Below are 27,800 nucleotides of genomic sequence, written 5' to 3'. Positions count from 1 at the left end.
CACAAGAAGAGTGGTAGACTGCCAGTAGAGAGGTGTAGGAAGCTCATTCATGGCTATAGGAAGCACTTGACTGCCATTCTTTGTCTAAAGGCTGTGATACCAAATATTATGTCGAGGGTGTCAATAATTTTGTCTTTCAATTCTTTTTATTTTCTGATTTAACAGGATATATTAAGTTCTGAATAAAAAATAAAGGTTCCGTAATATTAGCAGTGAAATAAAGAATTGTGGAGACCAAATACTTTCGTCAATTTCAACTTCATTTTCGAGAAAATTGAATTTTTTAATTTTTTAAGTGCAAGGGTGCCAATAATTTTGGCCACGACTAAGTAAATCTACAACCAAATAGCTGAAGCAGAAGAGATTTTGTGTTTTGGAATGGCCAAGTCAAAGGCCAGACCTTAACCCAATTGAAATGTTGTGGCAGAACCAGTTCATGCAAGAAAGCCCACAAATATGTTAAATAAATAAAATTAAGTTAATAAGTAAGTTATGGTAATAAGTTCATAAATGTTAAAACACATCAGTATGTCAAGTATTTTTTGTGTACCTTGAAAATGGTACACATTTTTTTGTGAAAAATTTCATTTCCAATGAAAATGGAAAACACACAAGATAATGTGCATGTGTGTGATTAACTTGTAAAGTTAGTATGTACTATGTACCAACCAATTGCAGACATGTTGGGTGTGATGTATTCTTGGGGACAAGCGTGATGTGTACACATTATAGGCAACATTTGGATTAGATGAAAGAATTGTACACATGTGCAATGTAGTCTATTTTACCAATCCCTTTTGGACCATAATTGCACATTACATAAACTTACAAGTGTTGACATTGCAGTCATATTGGATAAATGTGATATGTACATGATGAATACTGATGATAATTATGGATGATTAATGAATTGTATATGTACACACCTACTTCTGCAATAGAAAAGAAAACGAATATTATGTTTGGCATTTTAATATTGTCGCGTGGACGGCTCTATTAAAACGGAGCACACCACGAATGCCCAATTGAGTTTTACCGGAGGCGTGATGAACCAAAGTCGTCTGGCGGATAAAACACGAATGCAGAAGAAGAAGAAGAAGATGCCAACTTACCTGTTCTAACCACAACGAATGTCTTCTCCCTGCAAAATACTCAAACGGAAAACTGCGTTCAGAATTGTACAAAAATAATAAGAGGATTTATTAAAGGAAGAAGACCCGATAACAAGAAAAACGTGACAGTAAAACTAACCCCTTAAGTTGGAGTACTCCAACAGACAGAACAGATACAAGACAAAGGATAAAGGGATGGGATGAAAGGGATTATTTTTATGTGTACTCAGCTCGGTCCGGCTTGATTTTCTGGCCGACAATCCCTACCTCTCGCCCTGGCGGAGAAGCGGGTCTTGGTGGGAACTCGCAGACTAGTGGTGCGGCCTTGCACGCACGCGCTCTGCCACTCGACGCACCGGCCTCCGTCAATCCCAACGCACTGCAGTCCTGCAGTCTTCCTTCTGTGGTGTGATGGTGGAACGCTTGTTGGAATGTCCCAGGCGTGACGATCGCGATCCACTCAGCACTGAGACCGATGAGCGAGATAACACAATTTCAGCAGGAGAACACGGAGCACAGGGAGACCAAGAGGGAGAGAGTCAGAGCGACGGAGGGAGTCCAAAGTGACGTGAGGGAGACGAAAAGAAGCAGGGAGCAATCCTCGCCAAAACCCTGGAGCAGAGAGAGAGAGAAAATGTCGGACGCACTCCCTTTTTATAATCTCTCCTTGGCCAATCAGCTGGCTCCTCCTTGTCTCTGGACTTCAGCTGCGTGCCAATTGGCCCTCCCTACCATTGGTGTGATCTCCCCATCAAACCCCTCGACCAATCCGTCGTGAGGTGGGCGTGGCCTCAGCCGGCCTGAACAATGTTTTATCGCCATGTTGGCGCAATGCGTTGGGCGTGGGCGCTTCCTGCCTGCACTTCCGGTGAGTTTTATTGGGGCTATTATTAATTAGGGTAACTAGTGGGCACTGGTGATGGTAAAAACAGTAGGGATAATTAGAGGTTACCCATATTAGGTAGTTGCTAACCTTAATCCCTAGTCTAGTTACCATCCCCCACTCATAATGGGGACAAATATACATCTTAACCTGCCATTCGCCTAAACAGGTCCCTGACTTACTGGACATCGAAGTTCTTCCTCCCCACGATCATCGGAGCACACTACCTATACAGATCTACCTGAATCTATATATCATTACCCCAAAATTCATAATATTTTACAGAAAAATGAAGGCAGAGCAGTCCCCTTCAATCCAGTTAGTATTGTGGTTCCTTTAAAACCAGGAGACTGTAACTGGATTACAAATTTCTTCATGTGGGTGTATGAATCAAATTGGCACCCATTTATATGAACTTTTATGGAACATTACTTGGTTCCTCCTAAGAACACAGGGGTACTCCAGCATGCACACGAGATTTTTTGAATGTCCCTTCTTTTCTATTGTGTGGCATTTTTTTGAATGCCCCTTATAGTCAGGTTCACTATGTCAATAAATTATATTTCGTTCAAAATCATGGTAGATTAGCAAACCTATACATTTTTGGAAAGGTTATAGCATAAGGAAACTAAAAATCAATGTTTCCATTTGGAGAGATATCTGTATGGCGGCCATTTTGGATTTTCAAAATGGCCACTGTAAAATACATATTTTGTTCTATTTCTGCCTCTAATTACCCCAAAAACTTTTTAAAATATACTAAACCTATATTTTCAGGGACAAGGAATCCAATGAAAGTATCAAATTAGTGCTACAGGGAATGGTAAGACACGAATCAAAGGTTTTGAATTGCAAAATACTGTCTTTATATTCGCGATAAGTTGCATAATCAAATACATGTTATCATTTCGTACAAGCAGTTAATAACATCAAAATGTGTCACAATAATTCATATCACCAAACATACACAGGCAGTCAGCAAAATCATATACAGTGGTACCTCGGCTTACGAGTTTAATCCGTTCCGTGACGGAGCTCGTAAGCCAAATCGCTCGTAAGTCAAAGCAAATTTTCCCATTCAAATGCATTGAAATGCTATTAATCCGTTCCAGCCTCAAAAAAAAAACACCAATTTTTTTTGTTAGGTGCTTTTAAATAACAAAAATGTACTTTATAAATAACAAATAATGTATAAACAAGCACGACCTCGTATATACTGTACATAATACAAGAGAATGTAAAGAAATAAACTGGACCTCTATCCATGAAGATATGGAGAAGTTGTTGTTTGTGTGGTTGAAGGAGAAGCAGCTCGCAGGAGATACCGTGACCGAGAGCATCATGTGTTTGAAAAGATTGAAACTCGGATATCGAGCACGGACCACGAGGTGTTTTTTCTTTTTTCTTAATCTCGGTTTCAGTGAACTTTTGCTCTGTGCTCACGTGTACTGTACCTGTACCTGTAATGGTACGTCAGAGGATGGCACCTGTTGTCATCATATTAAGTGCAAGATGTTCTGCATCGTAAGTTGGTACACCGTGGTCTTTCGGCGGTGTTTAAGCCGGCCGTCTTGGCTTCTGTCACCATTGGCATTGAGTCTTTCGATGTAGGTAGGTCGTTGTGTGCCGGTGCCTTGGCCGAATTCCTTCATTGCTGCATTGTTAGCTCACCTGGTTTTTTATACCACATCTTTGGTTATCGGACCAGCGAATGACGTCATCTCCAAAGTATGGCTTATTCTCACTTGTCTTGGACGATCTTCTACTTCTAGCCTTCCACCGTGCATTTGGTGTCCACTGTACTTACTGTACAGTGCCTGGTAAAATTGATGTAATGGGTTTTTGACCGTCAACGCCATGAACCGCTAACACTCAAAAGCCCATTTATCGCGCCTTATAAAGCAAAACGCAAACCGAAAGCCATGCCTCTCAAGCGAGGCGTGCTTCCGTGGTCACGTGATCCACAGGTGTAGCTCATTATACCCGCACGCGCGACACGCTTTGGCGGTCACGTGACCAGCCACTCTGGAGGCGGGGATCCCCGCCGATGACGTCACCGGCTGGAGCAAGGAGATTCCTCGCTAATGTATTTCGACGATTGCGTGTTTTATATCCAAGCAGAGATGCTTTCACGGCAAGATAACCACGTGACCGGAACCGGAAGCCACAACCGGAAAATTCAAAAAAATAAATTTTTTGAGCTCGTACATCGGATCTCGGCTCGTATCCCAAAGCAACAAACCGCCCGAGCGACGGCTCGTATCCCGAAAAACTCGTACGTTGGGGCACTCGTAAGCCGAGGTACCACTGTATACACATGCAGTCAGTATAACTTCACATCTACACAGGCAGTCAATGACAAAATATACACAGGCAGTCAATGGCATCAAACATACACGATTACAGAATATGCCATTTAGAGTTCGTCATCACTGTCCTGTGTGTCGTATCCGACAATATAGTCCGCATCGTTTTCACAGTCCGTTCCACACAAGCAAAGGTCGGTCAAATTGATTGGCAAATCGAATTGGTCGAATGGTCGATCGAATCGAATTCGATGAATCGAATCGAATCGAATCGATCGAATTGGTCGAATGGTCGAATGATCGATCGAAGCGATTGGTCGAATGGTCGAATGGTCGAATTGGTCGAATGGAATTGGTCGAATTGGTCGAATCTAATTGATCGGAATTGGCAAATGTAAACATTGATTTTCAGATTTTCCATGTAATAACGTTTCCAAAAATGTATAGGTTTGCTAATCTACCATGATTTTGAACGAAAAAACATAGTGAACCTGACTATTATTTTCTGTAGTTTGCCACATGGCACATACCCTTATATAAAGGGGCCTTTTCTATGTGCCTAGCATTTCCCCCAATACTTCATCAGTGGGTAGGTTTTAGACAAGAAAAAAAGTTTCATTTTTGTACACCACTCCGTTCCTATTCCATCTCCAGGCGCTGCATGATGTCATTGGCGTGCACCAAAGGGGGCCCAGCGATGTTGCGTGCCATAAGGAAGTACTCAGTTTTCACTCCGGTTAATTTTTTTGTTTGTTTGTTTTCTTGATTGTTTGTTTGTCCGGGCAATGTCTCAGCCATCCTTTGGGCTCGGAAGCTGAAATTTGGGCGCAATAGTGAGCTCGTGCAAAACACTATTTTGTATTTTTGATTGATCAATTGATTGATAAATTACCTAATTGGTATTGATTTATTAAGAACATATTTCCTTTCTCATCTGGGCAACATCTCGGGCACCGTTTGAGCTAGGAAGTTCATATTTGGACATGGCAGTGACCAAGTGATTTGGCTATAAATGGTATTTTTGTTTTAATGATAAATTCATTACTTTATTTATTATTCAATTTTTTGATCAATTAATTAATTTTCAAAAAGTTACAGATTTGGATGAATCGATGATGTCGAGTCTCCTCGGGCAATGATGGCATGGCCTCTCTATGGCTTGTACAAGCAGGTAAGTGTGTAGTATAGATGGGAGGTCGCCACTCCTCTCCGTCTCTCTGCTGGCCGTTGGGGAATTCACCCTCTTCCGTCCTTGCTGTTGGAGTCTACTGGACTCTCATATTTAAACCGCATGGCTGCGGACCGTTACCCTGGTAAGGGGGGCTGACATGTTCTACACCTTGACCACAGGTGACCTGGGGTTATGCAAGGCAGGGGCATCCATCTCCCTGAGGTATCAGAAGACACCTGCTTTGGATGAAACACTGGTGGTTTCAGTGTGATATTAGCGAATTGATTAATAGATTAATTCTTTATCATTGAGTGATCGGGCCAAAAACTATATGTCGCAAGATATTTCGAAAAGTTGTGGACGACTTGTAACAAAACTTGGTTGATTTCAGTAAGTGACAAGAACAAGCCGATTTGATTTTGGTTCAGGTCCGGATCCAGATATGACCTATCAGTAAACTGTTCAGCCTGGCGGAGGTATGCGCTTTACCGAGAGCTGCTCTCGTTGATGATGTGATGGCTTTTTTGTTGATTGTAGGATGATGGAGGAAATCGGCTACATTGCCGAACATGCAATCAGTACTTCAGCTCATTGCACAATAAGAAGGAACATTTGTTGGGGAGGCAACACCTGCAGAATCTTACAGGTAACCATTTGAGTCGCTAGTTGCATAGCATGTGCAGGCAGGCAGTACCTGCAGGATCTTCCAGTAAACAGACCTGTCTGTAGAACTTTGTGTCCCAACTGATAGAACATATTAGCATGTCGAGGTTTGGCTAAAGGAATAGCTGAACAATGATTACCTCAGCATATTTAACATAGGATCTGTTGTGATTCAGGCCTGATGGCTTTTTTCTTAGTTTGTTTCCTTGGTTCCCATATCATTGCAATTTGCTCTTTCAATAATGCTGATGATACATAAAATGCAATTTATTGCCTGGATGATTGAAAACCACTTCCACTTCCGGTCCCTCGAGCGAGGAGACTTGCTTCAATCGCTCCACGGCATTGAAGTTTGAGTATTTTCCCATTCGTGTCTTTGTCAAATTTTCACTGGTTATTTTATTGCGTATGTGTTATTGTGTGTTTCTAGTTCGTTTTGGTTTTGTAATTATTGCAAACGTGTGTGTAATTAGTCATTTTTTGTTCGCACCTCGTGTGGCCTGGTCCCTCGAGGCTTCCCTCCCACAGTCGGTATGTTGTAAACTTAAGTTCTTTCCTTTGCTGTACGAGGTGTGTTCAAAAAGTATCCGACCTTTGTTCATAAAAAATACTCGTATCCAGATACAACAAACTTATACTAATGTCCTTCAAAGTAGTCCCCTTGGGCTGCCACACACTTCTCCCAATGGTTCTGCCACTGTCGGAAGCAGCGCTGGAACGCCTCTTTTGGGATGGCGCGCAGCTGGTCCGTCGCATTCCGCATGATGTCTTCTCTGGACTGAAATCTGGTCCCTTTCAGGGGCATTTTCAGCTTGGAGAAAAGCCAGAAGTCACACGGAGCCATGTCGGGAGAGTAGGGAGCCTGACGAAGCACAGGTGTGTTGTGTTTGGTCAAGAAACTCTGTATCAAATGTGAAGAATGGGCGGGTGCGTTATCGTGATGGAGCTGCCAATTGCCCGCTGCCCACAGGTCTGGCCGTTTGCGTCGCACAGCGTCACGAAGGCGACGCAGAACCTCTTGGTAATACTCCTTGGTGATGGTTGTGCCGTGTGACATGATGACATGGCTCCGTGTGACTTCTGGCTTTTCTCCAAGCTGAAAATGCCCCTGAAAGGGACCAGATTTCAGTCCAGAGAAGACATCATGCGGAATGCGACGGACCAGCTGCGCGCCATCCCAAAAGAGGCGTTCCAGCACTGCTTCCGACAGTGGCAGAACCGTTGGGAGAAGTGTGTGGCAGCCCAAGGGGACTACTTTGAAGGACATTAGTATAAGTTTGTTGTATCTGGATACGAGTATTTTTTATGAACAAAGGTCGGATACTTTTTGAACACACCTCGTATTTGCTTGTTTCTTTGATTTTCTTTTTTCTCCCTACCTCCCATGAACATCTTGCCCTTTGTCAAACGTTTTAAGTACAAAAATGTTTTAAAATTACTTTATTGATTCTTTCTCTCCTCGCGGACACGTGCTTGTTCTCTCGCCCCTCATCTCGCCTTGTGCCCCGCCCCCTTGTATCGCCTTGTGCCCGGCCCCCTTTATCTCCTTTTTCTCCAGCCTTTCCAACTCTAGTTTCTGCCAGACTCGCTCAACCGCTTCTCCTCCTTTCTCAAATCGACGTCCTCACTTGGCGACTTTTCCCAGATTGTTTTTCACGGTTTTGTTTAAATATTATTTAAATATCTTTAAACTTTCCCCTGCAGTGTTTTATTCAGTGGTTTATTACAACACGCTGTTTTTCTTATTTAAAAGGCTTTTTTCAATTTCCTCTTCAATTCATTCCACTTAAAAAAAAAAAATTCAATCTATTACAGTTCCTTCTTCCTACATTTTCTAAACTCACCTTCATTCCACCCCTCCTCTATCGTTTTAAAACAGATCTCTGACTTGAAAATCGCAATAAACCCAGTTGTGGGTTTATTGCGATACCCACCCCTCCCCTCCAAATCTCCCCCCTTGCCCCTCCCCTTCAATCTCCCACCCCCCCCCCCCCCGACCATCTTTCTCCAATTCTCCCTCCTCCTCAAACCTGCCTCCTCCCCACTTCCTCTCCCTTCCATCACATACCTCTACCTCCTCCAACCTTCTACTTTGCTATGCCCCCTCCCCTTCCCATGCCTCTTCCCCCAAGCCCTCTCCCTCCTACAGATCTCCCGATAACCTGTTATCTGCTGTTGTATTTGTGTGCTTTCCTCTCTCCTCTATCTTGTCTCTCGCTCCCTTTATTGTATGTTTTGTGTGTCCGTTTGCTTTGGTTTTGTGATTAATGTGAGCTCTTACACAAGCTTCGATCTTGTATACAAATAAAACCCATTTGCCCTCAATTATGTACTTACTGACCATATGTCGTTCAACATTTTGAACTGTAAACGCTGTTTGTAGAATGACAAAGGAATTGTGAAAATCAACATGTGTAGCTTTGTACTGGTGTTGGTGAGTTCTTTGTTTGGTAACTGGAAGGCTGATGGGAGATTTCCAGCACGTTAGATGTGCCAGTAAGGATGATGCTCCGGCATCTATGGGCTGTCTGTTCATCATAGGGGAGTTTGAGAAGGAAGCCACAGAGGTGGGAAGGTGGTCCATGGAGGACGAACAAATGGGTGTTTCATCGATGCTCGGTTTTCAACACCATCATCTCACTTCACTGAACCTGAACTTCCTGCAGGAGAACATTTTGCATCAGATGCACTGTGAGCGATTCTTGAGTAATACGATGGTAACAGCATAAGGAAAGTTGAACCTCTCTCTGCTTTTCTCACTTTCTTTATTTTACCAACAGTTTTATTACCATTTTCTAAAGTTTATTGTCGATATGTAGTGATCACTGATCATACATACAAAATACGAGACGAGTCCCCAAACTCCCCGGTTCCTCCCTTCTTCTCCTTCCTCACATCCCCCACCCCTCCCTCCCACTTCCTCTTCCGTCCTGGGCCGGTTCTTCTTCTCCTTCCTCCCATATCCTAATGTCCTTATTCCATTACATGCATCTATTACATGAAATCTCACATCCATTACAATTTGATAAATCTTTTCTTTGATTTTAAAATATTGTTATGAATTTGGGTAGAGTGATATATAGAGTCAGATAGATCTGTATAGGTAGGTATTCGACTGTCGCGATAGGGAATCTACCTGTAATTTATATGGTTAGCCGGATGTCGAAATGAGCTGTATTGGTGTCCCCGCCACGAGGGGGCGGGGCGTGCTATGTAGTACAGGGATTATGGATAAGATTCCTTTGTTCGTCATCCCCTCTGTCGCCAAATCTGTATCCCTTATGGCAATACACACTCACATAGACACTAGATAGATCCCTTAGAGCACACATTAAATAATTCCCCTCCCTTACAATAAGACTTTGGAAGACAAGCAGGCAGCAGCTGCGCAGTATGCTACCATGGGCGATCGAGCAAGGCTGGGAGCCACGCCCAGTAGGACTGTTGATGGGCCAGGGGGAGGGGCGAGCAACACCACAGGGCGGGAAGCACTTGGCCAATGGGAGGGCACCAGTGCAGTCGGAACATTCGAGAGGTCGAGAGACGAGGCTCTGATTGGGAACCCGCCAGAATTGATGTGACACGCGAGGAGACAAAAGGACTCGCTGGACAACATTTTCTCTCTTCGCGCTGGACCCCTTTGTGTTGGAGATCGCCATTCGCCCTCTTTTTGCCTCTACGCTGGACCCATCATGCTTGCTCTTTCTTTTTGCCTGGACCCTTCGTGCTTCGCTCTTGGAGATCTCTCGGAGCTCTTAGCTGGTTCGTCGTGGTGCTTGGAGCGGTGTTCAGTGCTTGGTGCTTGGAGCGAGCGGGACCTCGCGTGCGACAGACGTGCTGGGAGTGAGGCATGCCGCTGAGCAGACGAGGCCGGGGCCTACCTGGCGGCGTGTGCTCGGGGCCTAGCGGAGCGTGCGAGCAAGGTGAACAGAGGTTTCTTCGCGCCACTGGAGCCGAGACGATTCCGGACGACACACTGCAGACTACTGACAGATAAGGCCGCACCCCACAGAACATTACACGATGGGACAGTTATTTTATGTAATTCATTCCTTTGTTTCATATTTGGAAGTTGGTGTGCGGGATCCCGATTTAGGAAAATTATTTATCTTCCGTCACGTTTCATTGTCTTGGGTTTGAAATAAATCGTTCTCTTTGTACATTTTACCTCACGTGTTCGTTGAGTTACTTTCCCCTGCAGGATCGGAGCTGCCGTCGGTTCGCTATAGGAAAGCTCTTCCACTTCTTCTTCTTCATTCTTCCTCCCCGTGCTTGTAGTCAAATCCGTATTTGGTCGTCGCCTCAATTAAAGCCGTTCGGTCCTCCGCAAGCCCTGTGTTATGGAGTCCTCTACAATCTCCTGGTCTCGGTAATCGCCGAACCCCGAGAGGAACCCCGGCAGAAAGATATATTACCCTGTGTTGAAAATCAATAGTGAAACCACACCAATGATTAAAAATGAACAAAATTGTATTAGAAATCACACACAGGAATAACGGTATAACAGATGGCCATTAAGAGTGCATGATCTATATATATATATATATATATATATATATATATATATATATATATATATATGTTGTTACGGATCGCGGTTAGATGTTATTTCGACCGAGCGGTGGTGTATTACCGCGACCTAACAGTTATTCCCCGACTAGACCCCGATTCCACCCAAACGTTGACCAAATCGCGCTATGCTAAATCAATGATGGAAAGGACACAACGACTGGGATAGATGAAACGACGCAAGGGGTACAGTTCTCAAGACCTCCGGAGGAGGATATAATTACAGTGGGGGAGAAAAGGGGTAGATTACAAGGTAGTGAGGTAAAGGCACAGAAGAGATAGGCACTTAGTTACAGTCTTATCTTATCCCAGACAGACCACAGACAAACGGAACAAGGCTGACTTACACAGGGATTGATGGCAGGGAAGGACAGGTAGTTCGATAGCACAAGGTGCACCTTGGCTCGGGGACAGGATCAAGCACGGTCCAAGAGATGCAGGGAGGTCTCGCTGCGCTCGGAAGGGACGTCTCTCTTGCTTCAAGCTCAGCGCGCATCTGACGTCACCTCCCTCTTCCTGCGCATGCTCAGCAGGGAGTGACACGCCCTCGGCTGGTTGGCTCCGCCCCAGATGGGACCGGTCCGCCGCTTCCATTGGGTGCGGGGGTTACCGGGCTCCGCCCTTGACGAGGAGCTGACAGGGAGCCCCTATTTGGTAACCCCGTCGAGCACATGTTCGATGGCGGCTCGCTGGGAAGGCCTCATGCTCTCCCAACACCCCCTACCAACCAAGCCGGAGTGAGGACGCGCACTCCCTGTGCATGCCGCCGCCGTTGCTGTTGTTGTTGTTGTTGTTGTTGCTGAACCGTGAGGAAGAGCTGCGGGGAGGTATTGGGAGGTCCTAAACTTCCTAACGGTGCCATACAATCACATTCTGGTGCAACGAAGGGTCAGAATTAATGGAAACGAGTCCTTAACTGACATAGACTAAGAATAACTAGCAAGATGTCCTATAGTTGTCTTACATGAGATGCGGTGAACCTGGGCACGACATTTAATGGGGGAAATAGGGGGAGGTCTGGTCTACAGAGTGTTGTTTACAGAAAATGGGACTAGGGAATGGGGGATTGGGGATAGTTGGGAAGTATTGAGGAAATAGGGGAATATTTACAAGCGGATATGGATGGATGCAAATCCCATATCCGCAACAATATATATATATATATATATATATATATATATATATATATATATATATATATATATATATATATATATATACTGTATATGACGAGAATAGAACCATGTTCCACACCTTGAGTTCAAGAGATAACAAGATTTAATGATGAACCAATATCACAGCGCTGTGGAGGGTGTAAGAGTCATACCATTCACAAATGAACAGCATGGCCACATACACTCCTGAGTTCCTTACAGAAAGAACTTCCTTATATACTTGCAGAGTGTGATAAAAATCTCCGCTAATTTTGGCAAGTTTCAGCAGTATAATACACAATGGGGGAAACGTTGACCAGTACCCCCACCCTTGTCCTATCTTATTTGGCATGAGCAAAGGGCAAGATGCGGGAGGGAGAAAGAGCACCGTGACATTCTCAAAACTTATCTTCCATGTTGGCTTTTGGTCAAGGACAGACAGACGCGTTTTCACTAGGGGGTCTAACGGAGCAAGCGGTTTCACTATCTTTCTACATTTTTTGGCACAGTTGGAAAATATAGCATAGTTAAAAAGCAAGAGGGAACATAGTAAGCTTAATCCTTTTCACAAAGCAACCATTATTAAATGCAAACCACAATTACATAAGGCACAATAAAAGGCATGATCTCGACATTCCGCCATTTGGTCTCTACGAGACTACGTATCACAGAGACCAGGCCACATCGGCTTTATTTGCAAAGCAAAAGAGTATAGTGTTATATGTGGCCACATCGGGCTTTATTGAGTGTTGTATGTGTGTCCTCCAAGGGCATGCCACGCACATAAAGTACCTTGCATGCATGTTTGAAAGGTGTCATGTTGTGCGTGTTTGGAACATGAAGGCTCAGAACATGAAAGTCCATTAACGTTTCGGATCCACAACGAAGGCGTCTGGTCCAGATGAGGTTCTGCTCCGCCAGAGGGCCAGCAACCTCCCCTGCGGAACTTGCTCCCCCCACCCTTTGCAGATGCGGTCCTTGCAGATCTTCGAAGTTAATCAACGATCATGCCCATGAGATCTCTCACGTGCTGCTGTTCTGGGGAATACATAATGTTGTCAGTATCTTGTGTCTCATGTTCCTGGTCAGGGTACAGAGCGTTAAAATCCGAATCACTTGAAGCAAAGAGATCCGAAACATTTGAAGCAAAGAGAGGGACTTCCTTTATGTCAAAGTCTCCCATGGACGCCTGGTCGGCTTGCGGGTCTAGGATATCCATGTCGGGTCCCTCGACTGCCAGACCCAGCGTCGCAATCAGATCCATAGTTGGGTCGGAAGGGGGTGTACAGCTGTGAGCTTGTAATACATAAGAGGCGTTAGCCAGTACACGCAAGGGGTTTACCACACAAGTATCACAGTCATCACAAACATCAATACAGGCATCAGCCAGTTCCCACAAGGGATTTTCAACACAAGTATCACAGTCATCACAAAAATCAATACAATCTTCTGAAGCGCCGGTCACATCTGCCTTGTTGTAGGACCCATTCAGGTCGACGGCCTCTGTGGTCAAGATCATGGTCTTCCGACGGCGGTTTCTTCATCGTCCATCCTGAAAAATACTTTCTTACACACACCATGATCAAATTCCTAGCCCCCCATCCCACCAATTGGCATTTAGTTACCTTATCTCTCAGATGGTTGGCTTATTCATAGCCGCATTTCCTGTGTCGTGTCTGGAAATTCAAATGCCATATTTACTTTCACCAATTTCCGAAAATACCTTCCTTTTAATCATCTTCCCTACATCTAATAATACATGATTTACCAACCATTTCCCCCCCCAACCATAATCGGTCAATGGAAATAATCGGTATTCTCCCCTTCAAAATTTCACTGTTATCCTATCAATACCTGGACATTTTTTCCCTTCTTTCCTAGATACGCGAATTTCACACCAGTATATACCCACTGGAAAAATTATCTGAAAAATAACGAAATCGTCTCCAAGTTCTCTAGCTAATCTCCATCCGCAATCACCAACTTTACCCTCCTATGCATTTGCCTTAGGTTTTAGAACCTAGAGTCTACCAAAACAACAACAACTAGCCTCCCAAAACCATTTCCCTGCCAGAGCGGGGGTTAGCCTTGCGGTCCCCATGACAATTTTCTTCATTTTGCTCTATCACCTCCCTTTGAGCAATAATTCAATTGATGTGATTCCCACATACCTGGTGGAGTTTGTTCACCTGGTCTGCAGAGCCGTGATCCAATCTTCACCAGCCCCAATCACCTCCTTGATTGGGGTCATTCTGCATGTAGCAATCTAACACAACGTTTTAAAACTTTACATTCATTGGTCCCCCCAGTGCAAGCCAACCCCTTGTATCACCTTCTTATCACAAAAACAACAGTCCATAACTAACCACTTTCCTTTATTTCCTGTCTTTTCCATTAACTTTTTACAACCTTTTCCTCTACTTCCTCAACAATTCCTGCAGTCACCTGTCATTGACAAATAATCCATCTGAGTCGACTTTGCAATCCAATCATCTTTGCACTTTCCACGACCTTCTTCACACTTCCTCCCAAACCTTTCCTTCAGACACAACCCACATGAGTTATGAATACAATTTCCCCTTTCAGGCGCGTGTCTAGCCACTCACAAAGTGTCCACAAGACAAAATCATCATATTTCACACCTCAGCTCTCGAGACCACTCAGGGGTCCCTTGAGAGATGCATCCTAATGTTAATCAGCTCTCGAGAGCTCAATTTTGAACAGGGGTAAAACCAGCAATACTCAATTCTGCCAAGCAAGAGGCCAGAGCAGTATCACCCCTCTTCCCTCTGCCCACCATAACTGGCAGACAGACAATGGCGAGCCACAAGCCCCAACCCTACAAGGCTCCAGCTCCCATCCAAAGGACACAAACTCCCTCAGACTGGCATAATCTCTTTGCCAGCTTATGTACGAACCAAGATTGCAAACAAATAGTTTTCCAAACAAAACTCAGTTGTCACCCTATTGCACCATATTGGCAGAATTCACTTCAGCTCTCTACCACTCTTGTGTCGAGTGGTGCCCAAAATGACATTGCACGAACCCTTTCAATACCTGTCTAAACCTACTGCCATTTAACGACGCTTCCCAGATGACGGTTCCCCATACACTATTCTGGCACAAAATTGTTGCATCCAACAGATGCCACGATTATTTTAACAAACTCATTTTCCTAATCCACCTTTTCAATTTTCATTTCAATTTAAAGTTAATCCAATGTCCTCTAATACCTCTCTTAGCATCCCATGCACCTGTTGCAGACACCTGTTTTAGCCTCTGGCCAATAGCTGCCCAATAAACAAATAATAAAAATAAAATAACCTGATCTATTTAATGAAATAGACCTAATTCTCATGTTGGTCAATTTTTTTTCACCCACTGTGACTCTCGCGTCAATCCTGCCATTCCCAACCACATTTCCAGCGAGGATGACGTCACTATTTCACACCTTTCCTCCCTTGAACAGCGGGAGTCCTCCAAGAGATGCATTCCGATGTAAATCACTTCAAAGTACCCGAATAGCCCTCCCTGGAATCGCACCTTTAACATTACCGGCACCGCTCTTTCTTGGTTCAAATCCTACCTCTGACAGACACAAATCCACTGCTCAACTCTATCCTGACGGACTGCATCACTGAAATAAATCCTGGCTTCAAATCAACTTTCTCAAACTTAACTATGATAAATCTGAAATAATCGCATCATCTTCCTTCGAACTCAGAGCACACCGACCCGGTATCCATCAAACATTGGATTCATATTTCCACAGACCTCCACCACTCTGTTAAATCCTAAACATGCCCAATGGGCAATCCCCTCTGCTCAGGGCTGCAAAATGCTGGATTCTAACCTTCCCAAACACAGCTCTTGTCCGCCAGGCTGCAAATTCAAAGCATTTTCAGTCCCCCTTTTTCCCATACACTAGCCAGTGTAAGTCAGCCAAACATAAACAAAGAGGTTCCAGCGAGCTGTGACCTCCATAACTCTAAACAACTCCACTGGCACTTTTTAAAACAAACTTTCCCAGTCACTTACTAAAATAAAGTGCAGCTCTTGTCCGTAGATATACGTTAACCAAGATTACATGAGACTTGACAACAATAGTACTGCCCCGTGGAGCAAGGCATCAGAGACAACTCCCCTCCACCTTGACTTACCCCAGGTAGAATTTGGCTACCTACAGAGAAAGTACCTGCACAACACATTTACAAACCAATTCGTCCCCTCGTATTAGGGGACATCACAAATGTTCCACCACAATTCACAGCAGGTGACCACCCACCTGCCTTCTGTCGAAGTCCAGTTCAATTTTCTGAGTTTCCATTCACAGACAGACAGACAGACGAACCCCCAACGTACTAACAGGATGGTCTCACAGAGGCCATTCCATTCAAATCTGTAGGCTGCCACGATTCTTCCCGCCAGGGCACACCATCATAGTCACCATAGTCACACGACATGTCAGCAGACACAGTGAATGACATTCGACACCATAACAGACACCGCAGACACTGCTCCTCCTTGATCCATATCTGCAGACGCAGTCAGACACACCCAGTCGGACAGACAGACTGGCTCCACATTACAACTGCAAACATCCGAAATGACAACAGCTAATACCAAATATTTATTGTCCCCCTTTCAGGGAAGTCAAATCAACCACCATTAAAGCACAAAACAGAAAACGACCATATACTCAGAGTATATACCATATACTCAGAGTGAGACCCGAAAATCAAGCAGACAGACCGACAATCGAACCTGTCTTTCGACACTGCCGAACGACAAGTCTGCAGACACTGAGGGAGTGACTTTCGACCCCCAGTAAACACCGCGGACACTGCTTTGGTCCGCACCTGCAACTCCATCACGCGCCTCCAACTTCTTTTTCGGCGCATCGATCAACACAAATGTACCGACGCATCTTATATTCTACACATTGCTATCCAACCTTTCGCCACAGTCCCATCACAAACAATGTATCTCTCGCGGCATGCATGGCGGGAATCACACTCGCATTGCACCAACATGGAATTCGAGCACATTCCATAGTTGCGAAAATATTGTGCTGGACAAGACATTATTATCATCGACTTGCGCTTTCACACGCATGGCAAAGTCCACGGATGTACAAAGTCGAAGTGCCCTCTCCCTTAATTGATCCACACTGCACCTCGGCACACATCCTCAGATAATTAAATACATGTTTTAATCCAAGCGTGCATCCTCGCACCGCTCCACCATCACCTTCCAACCACCGCAGGTGCACCTGAACTCCATGGCACACCCGCAACTCCCTCAAAATCAGTGTTCAAAGACATGACTCCATGGACAGCCAGAAAGCCAGACAAATACGGACACATACACACAGAGATAGACACAGGTGGGTTATCGCCTGCATTCTGTACAAATTCCAAAGTACTCATCCGGATTGCCCAACGCCTGCAGGCAATTTGGGGAACCCCTTGTCAATCAATGACACACATCAATGACACACACACAATAAACACAAATTCACGCTGCTATGACAGATCATTCATTCCCTTATACACACATACCATGTGACTGACCCTTCATTCTCCATACAATACAGTATAAATTCATGCACACTCATGCACACTCCAATCCTACCTACCTGTGAACTTACCTGGCCCCTTGCTGTGATGTGAGCCTATCCATCCCTTGGTTTCTACCTGGATTTCTTTCTTCCTGTGCTTTATCTGCTTCTTCCTCTGCTCTTGAAGTCTCAGCACTTCTCCTGCCTTTCTCCTATCTGGTATCTGCGCTTTTCTGATTCCAGTTTAATTTATCCTTCTCCAAAAATCACATAAACATTTCCTATTTCCACATATAAGAAATAACCAATATCTCCCTTGAGATACAAAACAAAACGCTTCCAACTCTAGCATCCCAAAGTCTTCCTTGGAAGCATGCTCGACAATGCAGCACTGCTTCCACTCAGCACACAACATACATGTGCTCACTCCAACACATCACTTCAAGCTACCTCATCACTCGCATTGTTCACACACACGAATGCGTCCCCTGCTTGTGCACAGCATGGTCCGCATTCCTGTCTCGATTCTGTCCCACCTCGCTGTTCCCCGCGAGGCAGCTACTCCGTTGCCCCGGTAACCTGCCTGCATGTCTCGGCTCGCGTGTTCACAGCTGGATTCCACACACCTCGTACATTATATTCCTCTCTGTTTTATTTCTCCAGATCTAACCTCATCTCTTGTCCAGAAAGAGCTAATATTTGACCTGCCTATAGCATATTGTCAGAACTCCTTCCTTTGGGTAAAAACTGCACCGGATGTGCATGCCTTAAATCCTGAGACAGGACAAAGAAGGCCTTGAGGGGGGGGGGTTTATCAGATACACACATCCAGTGCATAGCTTAACTTAAAATACTCATCGTCCTACCTTCCTTGGGCTAGTCCCTCCAGCGGGTCGAAGATCGGGCCGCCCCCCGATCTGTAATACCCTTCTCTTAACACAGTACTGACGCCGGAGTATTCTTAACACCAATATCTATTACCCATTCTTATCCTTATTCTTCCATATCCTTATAAAGGTGCAACCAGCCGCATCTTACCTGGCTCATTTTAATCCTTTATTCGCCTGACTCGGCCACCCGAATGCGTCGAATACACACACTCCGTCTCCAGAACTCAAATCATTCTAGTTTACTTCAGATTGAGTATTACTCCGACATACCTTAATCTCCCTTAAGATATTTAATTAACGTGCACGGAACATTTTCCCATCCATGCGCCCAGGCGGTCGCTCCCAGCGCACGGCAGCACGACCCCCATTTGCAAGAAGCAGCTCGTGATGCGTACAAGGCGCAAGGAAGCGCCCCGAGGCCATCCACCGAAAAATCCTGCCTTTTAGTTTACCGCGCCGATATTTCCCTAATCCGGTCCTCCCGCGGCGCTAACTCGCGGTCAATGCTTGTATACCGCTTCTAACTTGTCTAACTTATCACCCATGCCAGGGCTTTCCTAAAGGGGTTCTCCCTTCTTAACTTAGCTTAACACTTATCCTGGCCATCCTCCTTGGGTCCCCTCCGTTAGTCCGCAGCCAATACTTTCTCTGGTTACTATCAACCCCATCAACTCCATCTTGTCTCTAGACTGCCCTGCCTGGGAAGTTCTTGGCTTTACCAAGAAGTCCCCCCTTTTTGCTAACTGACCCCCATTTCTTGGTTCATCAATAGACAACTTGTTACCCGAGCCAAATAGGCCTGTACTTACACACCAGATTCCAATTTGTTCGTGATCCAAGCACGGAACGACGAAATGGAAGACAGACAGCCTGAGTGAGTGAACGGAGCTCAATTTGGAAAGACCCCTCAGTATGAAAACTCACGTTAATCGAATCAGTGCTGGCCAGCCTCTCCGCTGAGTCCCCACAGGGTCTGCCTCCCAAATATCGCTCAGAGTCGGATCCCACTTCTGACACCAAAATGACGAGAATAGAACCATGTTCCACACCTTGAGTTCAAGAGATAACAAGATTTAATGATGAACCAATATCACAGCGCTGTGGAGGGTGTAAGAGTCATACCATTCACAAATGAACAGCATGGCCACATTCACTCCTGAGTTCCTTACAGAAAGAACTTCCTTATATACTTGCAGAGTGTGATAAAAATCTCCGCTAATTTTGGCAAGTTTCAGCAGTATAATACACAATGGGGGAAACGTTGACCAGTACCCCCACCCTTGTCCTATCTTATTTGGCATGAGCAAAGGGCAAGATGCGGGAGGGAGAAAGAGCACCGTGACATTCTCAAAACTTATCTTCCATGTTGGCTTTTGGTCAAGGACAGACAGACGCGTTTTCACTAGGGGGTCTAACGGAGCAAGCGGTTTCACTATCTTTCTACATTTTTTGGCACAGTTGGAAAATATAGCATAGTTAAAAAGCAAGAGGGAACATAGTAAGCTTAATCCTTTTCACAAAGCAACCATTATTAAATGCAAACCACAATTACATAAGGCACAATAAAAGGCATGATCTCGACATATATATATATATATATATATATATATATATATATATATATATATATATATATATATATATATATATATATATATCTCTTATATAAAGTCAGGTAACTCACTGTGTGGCCCGCGAGTGAAAGGACACTCCTCAATGTCTCTACAACCTTTCCCAAGGCGAATGTGATTCACTCCAGTGGTCGATAGAACGAAATCCGGTCGAAGCCCGAATCTTGCTCTCCAGTCGATATCCGAAGCACGTACAGTTGACAATGGGGATCGCCCCGCCGAAACTGTACAACGGCGCCCTTCAGAGGATCACCTTCACCGCTCACTCGGCGAACCCGCAACGTAATGGGAGACGAAGCGGTCGCACATACACATCCCCGACAGACGGTAGGATGTTGATGTGAAGATGACGTGGCAAAACCTTCGTTGGTATCCGAAACGCGGGGTTCAAGATGGCCGACGGCTCTTACTTGAGCCGATTCGATGAGGCGATGATTCGTCGGAATCACAGCGCCCAAATCTGACTACGCAGATTTCTCCACTCCAGCGAATATTCTTATCGCCGGCTGTCCCTTCCAGGAACTCAAAATCCCCTCGCAGCTGTCGGTAAACCTTGCTCGTTACGGAGCGCTGACGTCATGCGTCTTCTCCGACTTTGCTCGCGCCACTTCCTCCTCTTCACCTCATTGTCTTCTCTTTCGGCTTCCTGTATCATTTTAAGTTAGCCTTTTTAACTTTTAATAACTGTTCATAAACAATAAACCTTAGGAAGACAATAATAGTACATAGAATCCGAAATCTTTCAAGTGGAGGAAAACCACAATAACGGAAGTTACGAATCCGTAACACCTGGTGTTAACCTAAGGGATCGCATGACAATATGTTTGTGAGAGTAAGTTTGTTTGAGAGTAACATGTTTGAGAAAGGTGGTTATTGAATACATTTAGTGGTTGATTATAGTTGGCCACATGGGTGTACGGTGATTGCTTTTGCCGTTATGTGCCAGTATGTGTGAACGAGACACAGGAGCTTCACAAGGCCTTACAGGTGGCTCAAGATGAGGCGACAGCACTCAGCAAGGAGTTGGAGAGACTGAAGGTGCATCCAATCTGTTTGTTTCATGAGACTCGCTACGTATATAAAGGACAAGATCATATTGGAGGACTCTCATTCTAAAGATAGTCATTCTTAATATCCCTCTGTATTCCCAGTTCCTCAAAATAAGGTGGAAAATTAACTTCCCAATAACTACAGGTAGTGAAACGGAGGCTGATAAAGAAACTCTTCTGTTTTTGCAGGCGAGACAAATTGAGCTAGAGGTGGAGTTGGACAACCAGCGAGTGTGGCACTCGAGCCTAGAGGAGCAATTTGATTCCTTCCAGGCCGTACCGGCACTTGTCCAACTACGACTCACTTCTCTTGGATCCACACCTTGTTTAGGCCTGCAGCCACCTGGCTGCATGTCGGCCTCCTGACAATGACTTTGTATGATGAACCTAGCTCCAAGGACCTGTACACCACCATGTATGACCACTTGACCAGTGGTTAGGACCCGTGGTGGTGTGCGCATTTTCATCCTCATTTATTAGTTAGGTGGCTTTTTTTTTTTTTTTTTTTGTATACTGAATCGAGGCTCGTGAAAGAGCTAACATTTATTTCACAAACAAATCAACCAGACAAACAAAATATATAAAAAGAGGGAGTGGAAGACAAGATTGGGAGAGAAGAGGAAGCACACCAACATAACATTTGAGAGCAGGGAGATGTGTGGGAGGGAGAGGGCTTGGGGGGAGGAGGCGTGGGAAGGAGGCGGCGGGGTGGGAGAAGTATAAAACACAAGGACATCAAGGACTTCCAGGACAGAAGTTGGTATTTCAAAAAAGTGGATTTGGGGTGAAATTTGCGGGGGTAGAAAAGATCAAGGTTTTGGATGGGGGAAGATAAGAGATGGTGGTGAACAGCTGTTTTAAAGACCTGGAGGGTGGAGTGGGATTGAAGAGAGTGAGGGAGTTTGTTCCAGAGGCGGGAGAAAAGAGCAATGAAGGAGTGAAGGTGAGCAGAGAGTCTTTATTTTGGCAGTTTAACCATAAGAGGGTTGCAGGCAGATCTTGTGTGACCTGCATGAATATTTGGGGGACAGAGCCTAGAGAGAGAGCTGGGGGGGCAAGGCCAGAGAGGAGTCGTTAGAAGAGGGAAAGACAACCAACCTGCCTGCGGTGAGTGGGTGAAAGGCCCTTGGAGTTAGCTTCATCGCGGGAGATTCCAATGATTCTGAACGCTTTGGTTTCAACAGCGTGAAGACGAGCTAGGTGTGAGGCTTGTAGGAAATACCATTTCAGTCCTGACAAAGCACCAAATTTTCCACAGATTTTATTTTTTGTACTATGATTAATTTCAAAGGGTTGCCAAGAAAAAAATAAAATAAAAAAATTCCACAAAATGATACTGCTCTTTATTATATATGATTTATTGTTGATATATGATTACTTCATACATATTATAAATTGTAGTTATTACTAAAAGTCCAAAATTTTCCCAAGATAATTGAAATATTGAAGAGCAAGTATGAATAAAACTGCCCAAAACATGAAGGCAAGAAGTGATATTGTCCACCATAGTCCCCCTATTCACAGCCATCACATGAAGCATTATTTATACACTGTCTTTTTATTTAAGGTGAATAAATGTTCAGATGACATCTATATCTGTTTAATTGTACACCGCTCCTTTCCTATGCCATCTCCAGGCGCTGCATAACGTCATTGCCGGGCATCGAAGGGGGCTCGGCAGTGATGCACGCTGAAAGGGAGTACTCAGATTTCACTCTGTTTATTGTACACTGCTCCTTTCCTATGCCATCTCCAGGCGCTGCATAACGTCATTGCTGGGCACCGAAGGGGGCTCGGCAATGACGCACGCTGAAAGGGAGTACTCAGTTTTCACTCTGTTTATTGTACACCGCTCCTTTCCTATGCCATCTCCAGGCGCTGTCCAACGTCGTTGCTGGGCACCGAAGGGGGCTCGGCAATGACGCACGCTGAAAGGGCGTACTCAGTTTTCACTCTGGTTGTTTGTTTGTTTGTTTTCTTTCTTGTTTTCTTGTTTGTTTGTTTGTTTGTCCAGGCGATATCTCAGCCATCATTTGAGCTAGGAAGCCAAAATTTCAACACAATAGTGAGCAAGTGCTTTGACAAAAACTGTATTTTTTGTTTTTTGATTAATCAATTAATTGATTACAGTGGTCACTACATTACTTACTATCTACTGGTCACTATAATTGTTTAATATTTAATTATTTATCGATTAATTAAGCACCTATTTATTTTCTTTCTCATCTGGGCAATATCGCAGGCATCTTTTGAGCTAGGAAGCTGATATTTGGACATGGCAGTGACCAAGTGATGTGGCTACAAAGGATATTTTGGATTTATTGATTAATCAATTAATGGATTCATTATTTATTCATTAATCAATTAATTATTTAATTTTTTCGATTAATGACTTATTTAATCAATTTCCAACAAGTTACAGCTTCAGATGAAGCACTGGTGGTTTAGGTATGCTATTGGCCAATTGATTAAGAATATATTGTATGATCATTATTTGTTGATTTTTAATTATGCAATTAATCAATTAAATATTGTGTACCTCTCCCTCCCAATAGGAGAAAGAAAAAAAAAGAAGCCTGGTGTTGGGCTAGCGGCTAGGGTGCCAGCTTAGGATCCTAGGATCCTGGGTTCGAATCCCGGTCGATCGCTGAATTAACGCCAGGGGGGTTGACTCAGCCTGTCATCCTTCCGAGGTCGGCAAATTGAGTACCAGTTCACTGGTAATTCCCTGTTTGTCGTAAAAAGGCGACAAAAAGGGTTGGCGGCAGGAAGGGCATCCGACCGTAAAACATTGCTTCAAAAAGGGGACCAAAAAACAACAACAACCACGGTCCCCGAAAAAGGCCAACCACCGCTTGCGGGGAAAAATGGCCTCTAAAGGTGGTTTTTTTTTTTAACTCCCTCCCAATACAGTCTCTATGAGCTGCACGGTGGTATTGCCGGGCGCCGAAGGTGCCCCGGCAATGCCGCGCTGGAGGATATTTAATTATTTGGCATGGGGGCGGTGTCCTTTGAATGTATCTGTACTTGTTTGTTTTTCTTTGTTTTCTTGGTTGTCCGGGCGATATCTCAGCCATCATTTGAGCTTCGAAGCTGAAATTTGGGCACACAATAGTGAGTAAGTACTTTCTGAAAAACATATTTTTTGTTTTTTGATTAATCAATTAATTGATTAGTTACTTAATTATTATCGATTAATTACGTACTTGTATATTTCCTTTCTCTTCTGGGCATTATCTCAGGCACCTTTTGAGTTAGGAAGCTGATATTTGTACATGCCAATGACCAAGTGATTTGGCTGTAAAGCTTATTTTTGATTTATTGATTAATCAATTAATCGATTAATTGTATAATTATTCGATTAATGACTTAATTGAAAAAAATTTAAGTTACAGATTCGGACGAAAAGGTGGTGGTTTATGTACTGTATATTAGCCAATTGATTAATTATTTATTTTCATTATTAGTCATTTATTTATTTTCTTTCTCATCTGGACAATATCTCAGGCACCATTTGAGCTCGGAAGCTGATATTTGGATACGACAGTGACCAAGTGATGTGGTTATAAAGGATATTTTTGATTGATCAATTAATCGATTGATTATCTATTGATTAATCAATTAATTATTTAATTTTTTGATTAATGACTTAATTATTTTTCTAAAAGTTACATCTTCGGATGAAGCACGAGTGGTTTAGGTATGCTATTAGCCAATTGATTAAGAAAATATTTTACGATCATCGTTTATTGATTTTAATTAGGCAATTAACCAATCAATTATTGCACACCTCTCACCCAATACGGAGCTGCACGGCGGTATTGCCAGGCGCCAAAGGTGCCCCGGCAATTCCGCGCTGGAGGATATTTAATTATTTGGCATGGGGGCGGTGTACTTTCTCTGTACTTGTTTTATGCATTTTTGAGTGTTTGGTATTGATGTTTTTCCAATAACTCTTGTAGACCTATTGAGGACATATGAGTGGCTAATATCCTATGTTGAATTTCAGTATCCCCTACTGAGGTCTCATTGTACTGTGGGTAGTGCTGATGTAGTCACAGGAAAGCGAAATAAATAAAAACATTGTGAGGGAGTTTTGTAGTGTTAGGTCAGTCAAGCTCCCCCTTTTTTCATTTTTTTTATGGATCACTGGGTTGTGTTTGCGAAGAAAAAGAATAAGAAGGTCCTATGTGAAAATGGAGTTTTTTTTAAACTTTAAAGACGTTAATGATAATTAAATCTCTTTGGTTAAGATGGATGTTATTTTATTACACAATTGTGATTGGGTTTTCACGTTCGCTTCCTGTGAGTCCATGCGTCTTCTTGCTCATTGGTCTTTCCCAGACTCTGGTAACATGTGGTGGTGTGATGTGCTGTGTTCTATAAGTGGATTTTTATGCGACAACAAAATGTTCCTCACTGCACGAGGCATAATGATGAACATTTAGTCTATTCCTTGGTAGGCCTGCACACATGCAACTCCCTGCTTTTCACCCCAAGTGAACTTCACAGCACTTGTATATGTTAAAGCACCTGGTGGATTTTGTTCTTCTTCATTTTGATACTCGTCATGAATACTCTCTGGTTCTTGTTGCCGCCCTCCGTGCATGCATTTCTGCACAGCCACCAAATAATGTGACAAACCCATACCGACCATCATGTGCTGTGCCAAAGACGAAGACTGAAATCTGTGGCCTAGGTAGTTGATGATTTACTTCTTTCTTTTTTATTTTAAACAAATTGCAGAATAATAATGTGGGCGGTGTAACTGTGAGAAACCGCAAACACTCAAAGCGATTTTAGCAATATTCTTTGTGGCTTTTCTTTGCCGACTGCTCTGCCATTTGTTTCACACAGCTTCTCAAGTCTTCGGGGACGTCACGTCACCTGACATCATGGTGCGCAAGCTACGAGTGTAGCTTTGAGTGGCACAAAGGTTCTTTTTAAAAGATTCCTGTTGTTGTGGGGCTCACGACGGAACACCACCCGACTCGTAGAGCGACGAAGCGGGTACCCGGGGATTCTTTTGTCGCACGAGGTGGGCAGAGTCACATGATGCTTGTGGGAACTTGCACTTTAGGGGTTCGTTCATCATGCACGGATTTCTATGACAAGATGGAGAGACTTCACTTCTTTGGAACAAACGTGGACAGCAGTAAAATGGCCTTGTGGTGTTGCAGGGCAGTGTCGTTGAGATTGCCGGTTTGTCGCAATGTGAACGGAGAGAAAGCGTACCCTTGGATTATCAACAGGGTTGCCCATTACTGCTGGGTGGTATATACGAGTTTGACGTCACGTTTTTGTTGTTGTTTGTTGTTGATCACCCATAATTGTGCTGAACGCTGAGTCAGCTGCCCCCACTTGAAGTTTCAAACCCCACAGGATTATTTTGATTGTGCTAATTAATACATCCTAAAAGGAAAGGTTTCGACTTTGATACCATGGTGCAATAACACTGATGTTCCGTGCTATTAAGTTATTGCACTTCTGTGAACACCTTCGCCCTGATCATTAAACATTGAAAAGAAAATGCAGGAAATCTGAAATCTCTTTATTTATTATTGTTCATATTTGTTATCTGAAAGATTTCATCTGAAAAGTCCATCCTTTGCACACTTTGATCACCACAATGGTTGCCATGGACACCTTTCACAATGGTGGATTTCCCATTGGTCGACGACCCTCTCCCTTCTGGACACCTGTCAGCTCGGTATTCGCGTTTGCCCATTATAAACAAACACCTGCTCCATCAGCTCGGTGTTCCTGTCCATCCATTATAAACGAACACCTGCTCGATCTACACCCGTTACATCCCCAGGTGCGCATGTACACACCGTTGGGGTGATTTGACCATGGTGTGCAAGTACCGATACACCACCGGTGTTTCTCACTCCTAACCATTTAAGACGTGCGGAATCATTTCCCGGTCTCTCTGGGTCTCTGCTTTTGCTTTCCACGTGCCAAAGATTTCCCAGAACCACGCTTCATGTTCTGGTTCTTTTTGACCAAATTTGATTTATTTTTATTTAAACTTTCCTTCAACAAACCAGTTTTCCCGCAGTTTGAATCCACTTACTTTTATCGTGAAAACCGCATTTATTTACCTTGTTGTCATCATTCCTTTTGTTTGCTTGCATTATTTGTTTCTCATTAATTAATCTTAATGCTGTTTATTTATTCATCTAACTAACTATTCCATGCTGAATCGTGATGGGAGGTGTGTGTGTGTGTGCGTGTGCGTGTGTGTGTGTGTGTGTGTGTGTCGTCATCTCCATTTGCATGATTCAGGAGGTGGAACGGAGTCCTCCCAGGACCCAAACTATCCACCTCCTCTTCGGTAAGGGATCACAGTTCATGGACCAAGCTGTTCGACTTTTTCAGAGTTTTGTTCCAAGTTCTCTTTTCAGGATCGTCTCCGAACCTCGGATTGCCTCCAGTTGTAGTTCACTTGTGGTAATATTCCCAGGGATGGTTTTTAAAATCTCAGAGGTTCTTCTTCATCATTTCTGTTTCTCCAATTATCACCGGTACAATTTTGATGCTCTGGAGCTTCGTTTTTGAGGTCTCGGTATTTGGTCATTTTCTTGATATCTGCGTTGTTTAGGCCAAAATCGCTGGGTACTGATATCTCAATCAGCAATGCTGTCTTTACTTCTGCCACAAAGGGTGGATGGAGGTTATGTTTTCACCGCTGCCTGTCTGTCTGTTTGTTTGTTTGTTTGTGAACAAAATATCTCAAAGTTGTGGACGGATTTGGCTGAAAGCTGGCAGAGATGTAGCGTATATGACGAGGACGAAATTATTTGATTTTG

The 27,800-nt window shown here is 43.9% G+C and overlaps 1 protein-coding gene across 1 annotated transcript in view; it reads left to right on the top strand.

Moving 5' to 3' along the window:
• LOC137420557 (uncharacterized) overlaps positions 1 to 26,520 on the top strand; it is a gene marked incomplete at its 5' end in the record, with an annotated part of 40,452 nt that extends 13,932 nt beyond the window's left edge. Inside the window, 5 exon segments of the mRNA XM_078772549.1 lie at positions 6,010 to 6,118; positions 8,677 to 8,826; positions 20,886 to 20,977; positions 21,178 to 25,687; positions 25,846 to 26,520. Coding sequence (XP_078628675.1) covers positions 6,010 to 6,118; positions 8,677 to 8,826; positions 20,886 to 20,977; positions 21,178 to 21,354 — 528 coding nt within the window. The 3' untranslated portion in view covers positions 21,355 to 25,687; positions 25,846 to 26,520.
• Between the last annotated feature and the right edge of the window lie 1,280 nt (positions 26,521 to 27,800).

This window comes from Myxine glutinosa, chromosome 2, assembly GCF_964187855.1.
Source record: "Myxine glutinosa chromosome 2, kmMyxGlut1.1, whole genome shotgun sequence".
NCBI classification, from domain to species: domain Eukaryota; kingdom Metazoa; phylum Chordata; class Myxini; order Myxiniformes; family Myxinidae; genus Myxine; species Myxine glutinosa.
This window is presented reverse-complemented; position numbering and strand designations above follow the sequence as displayed.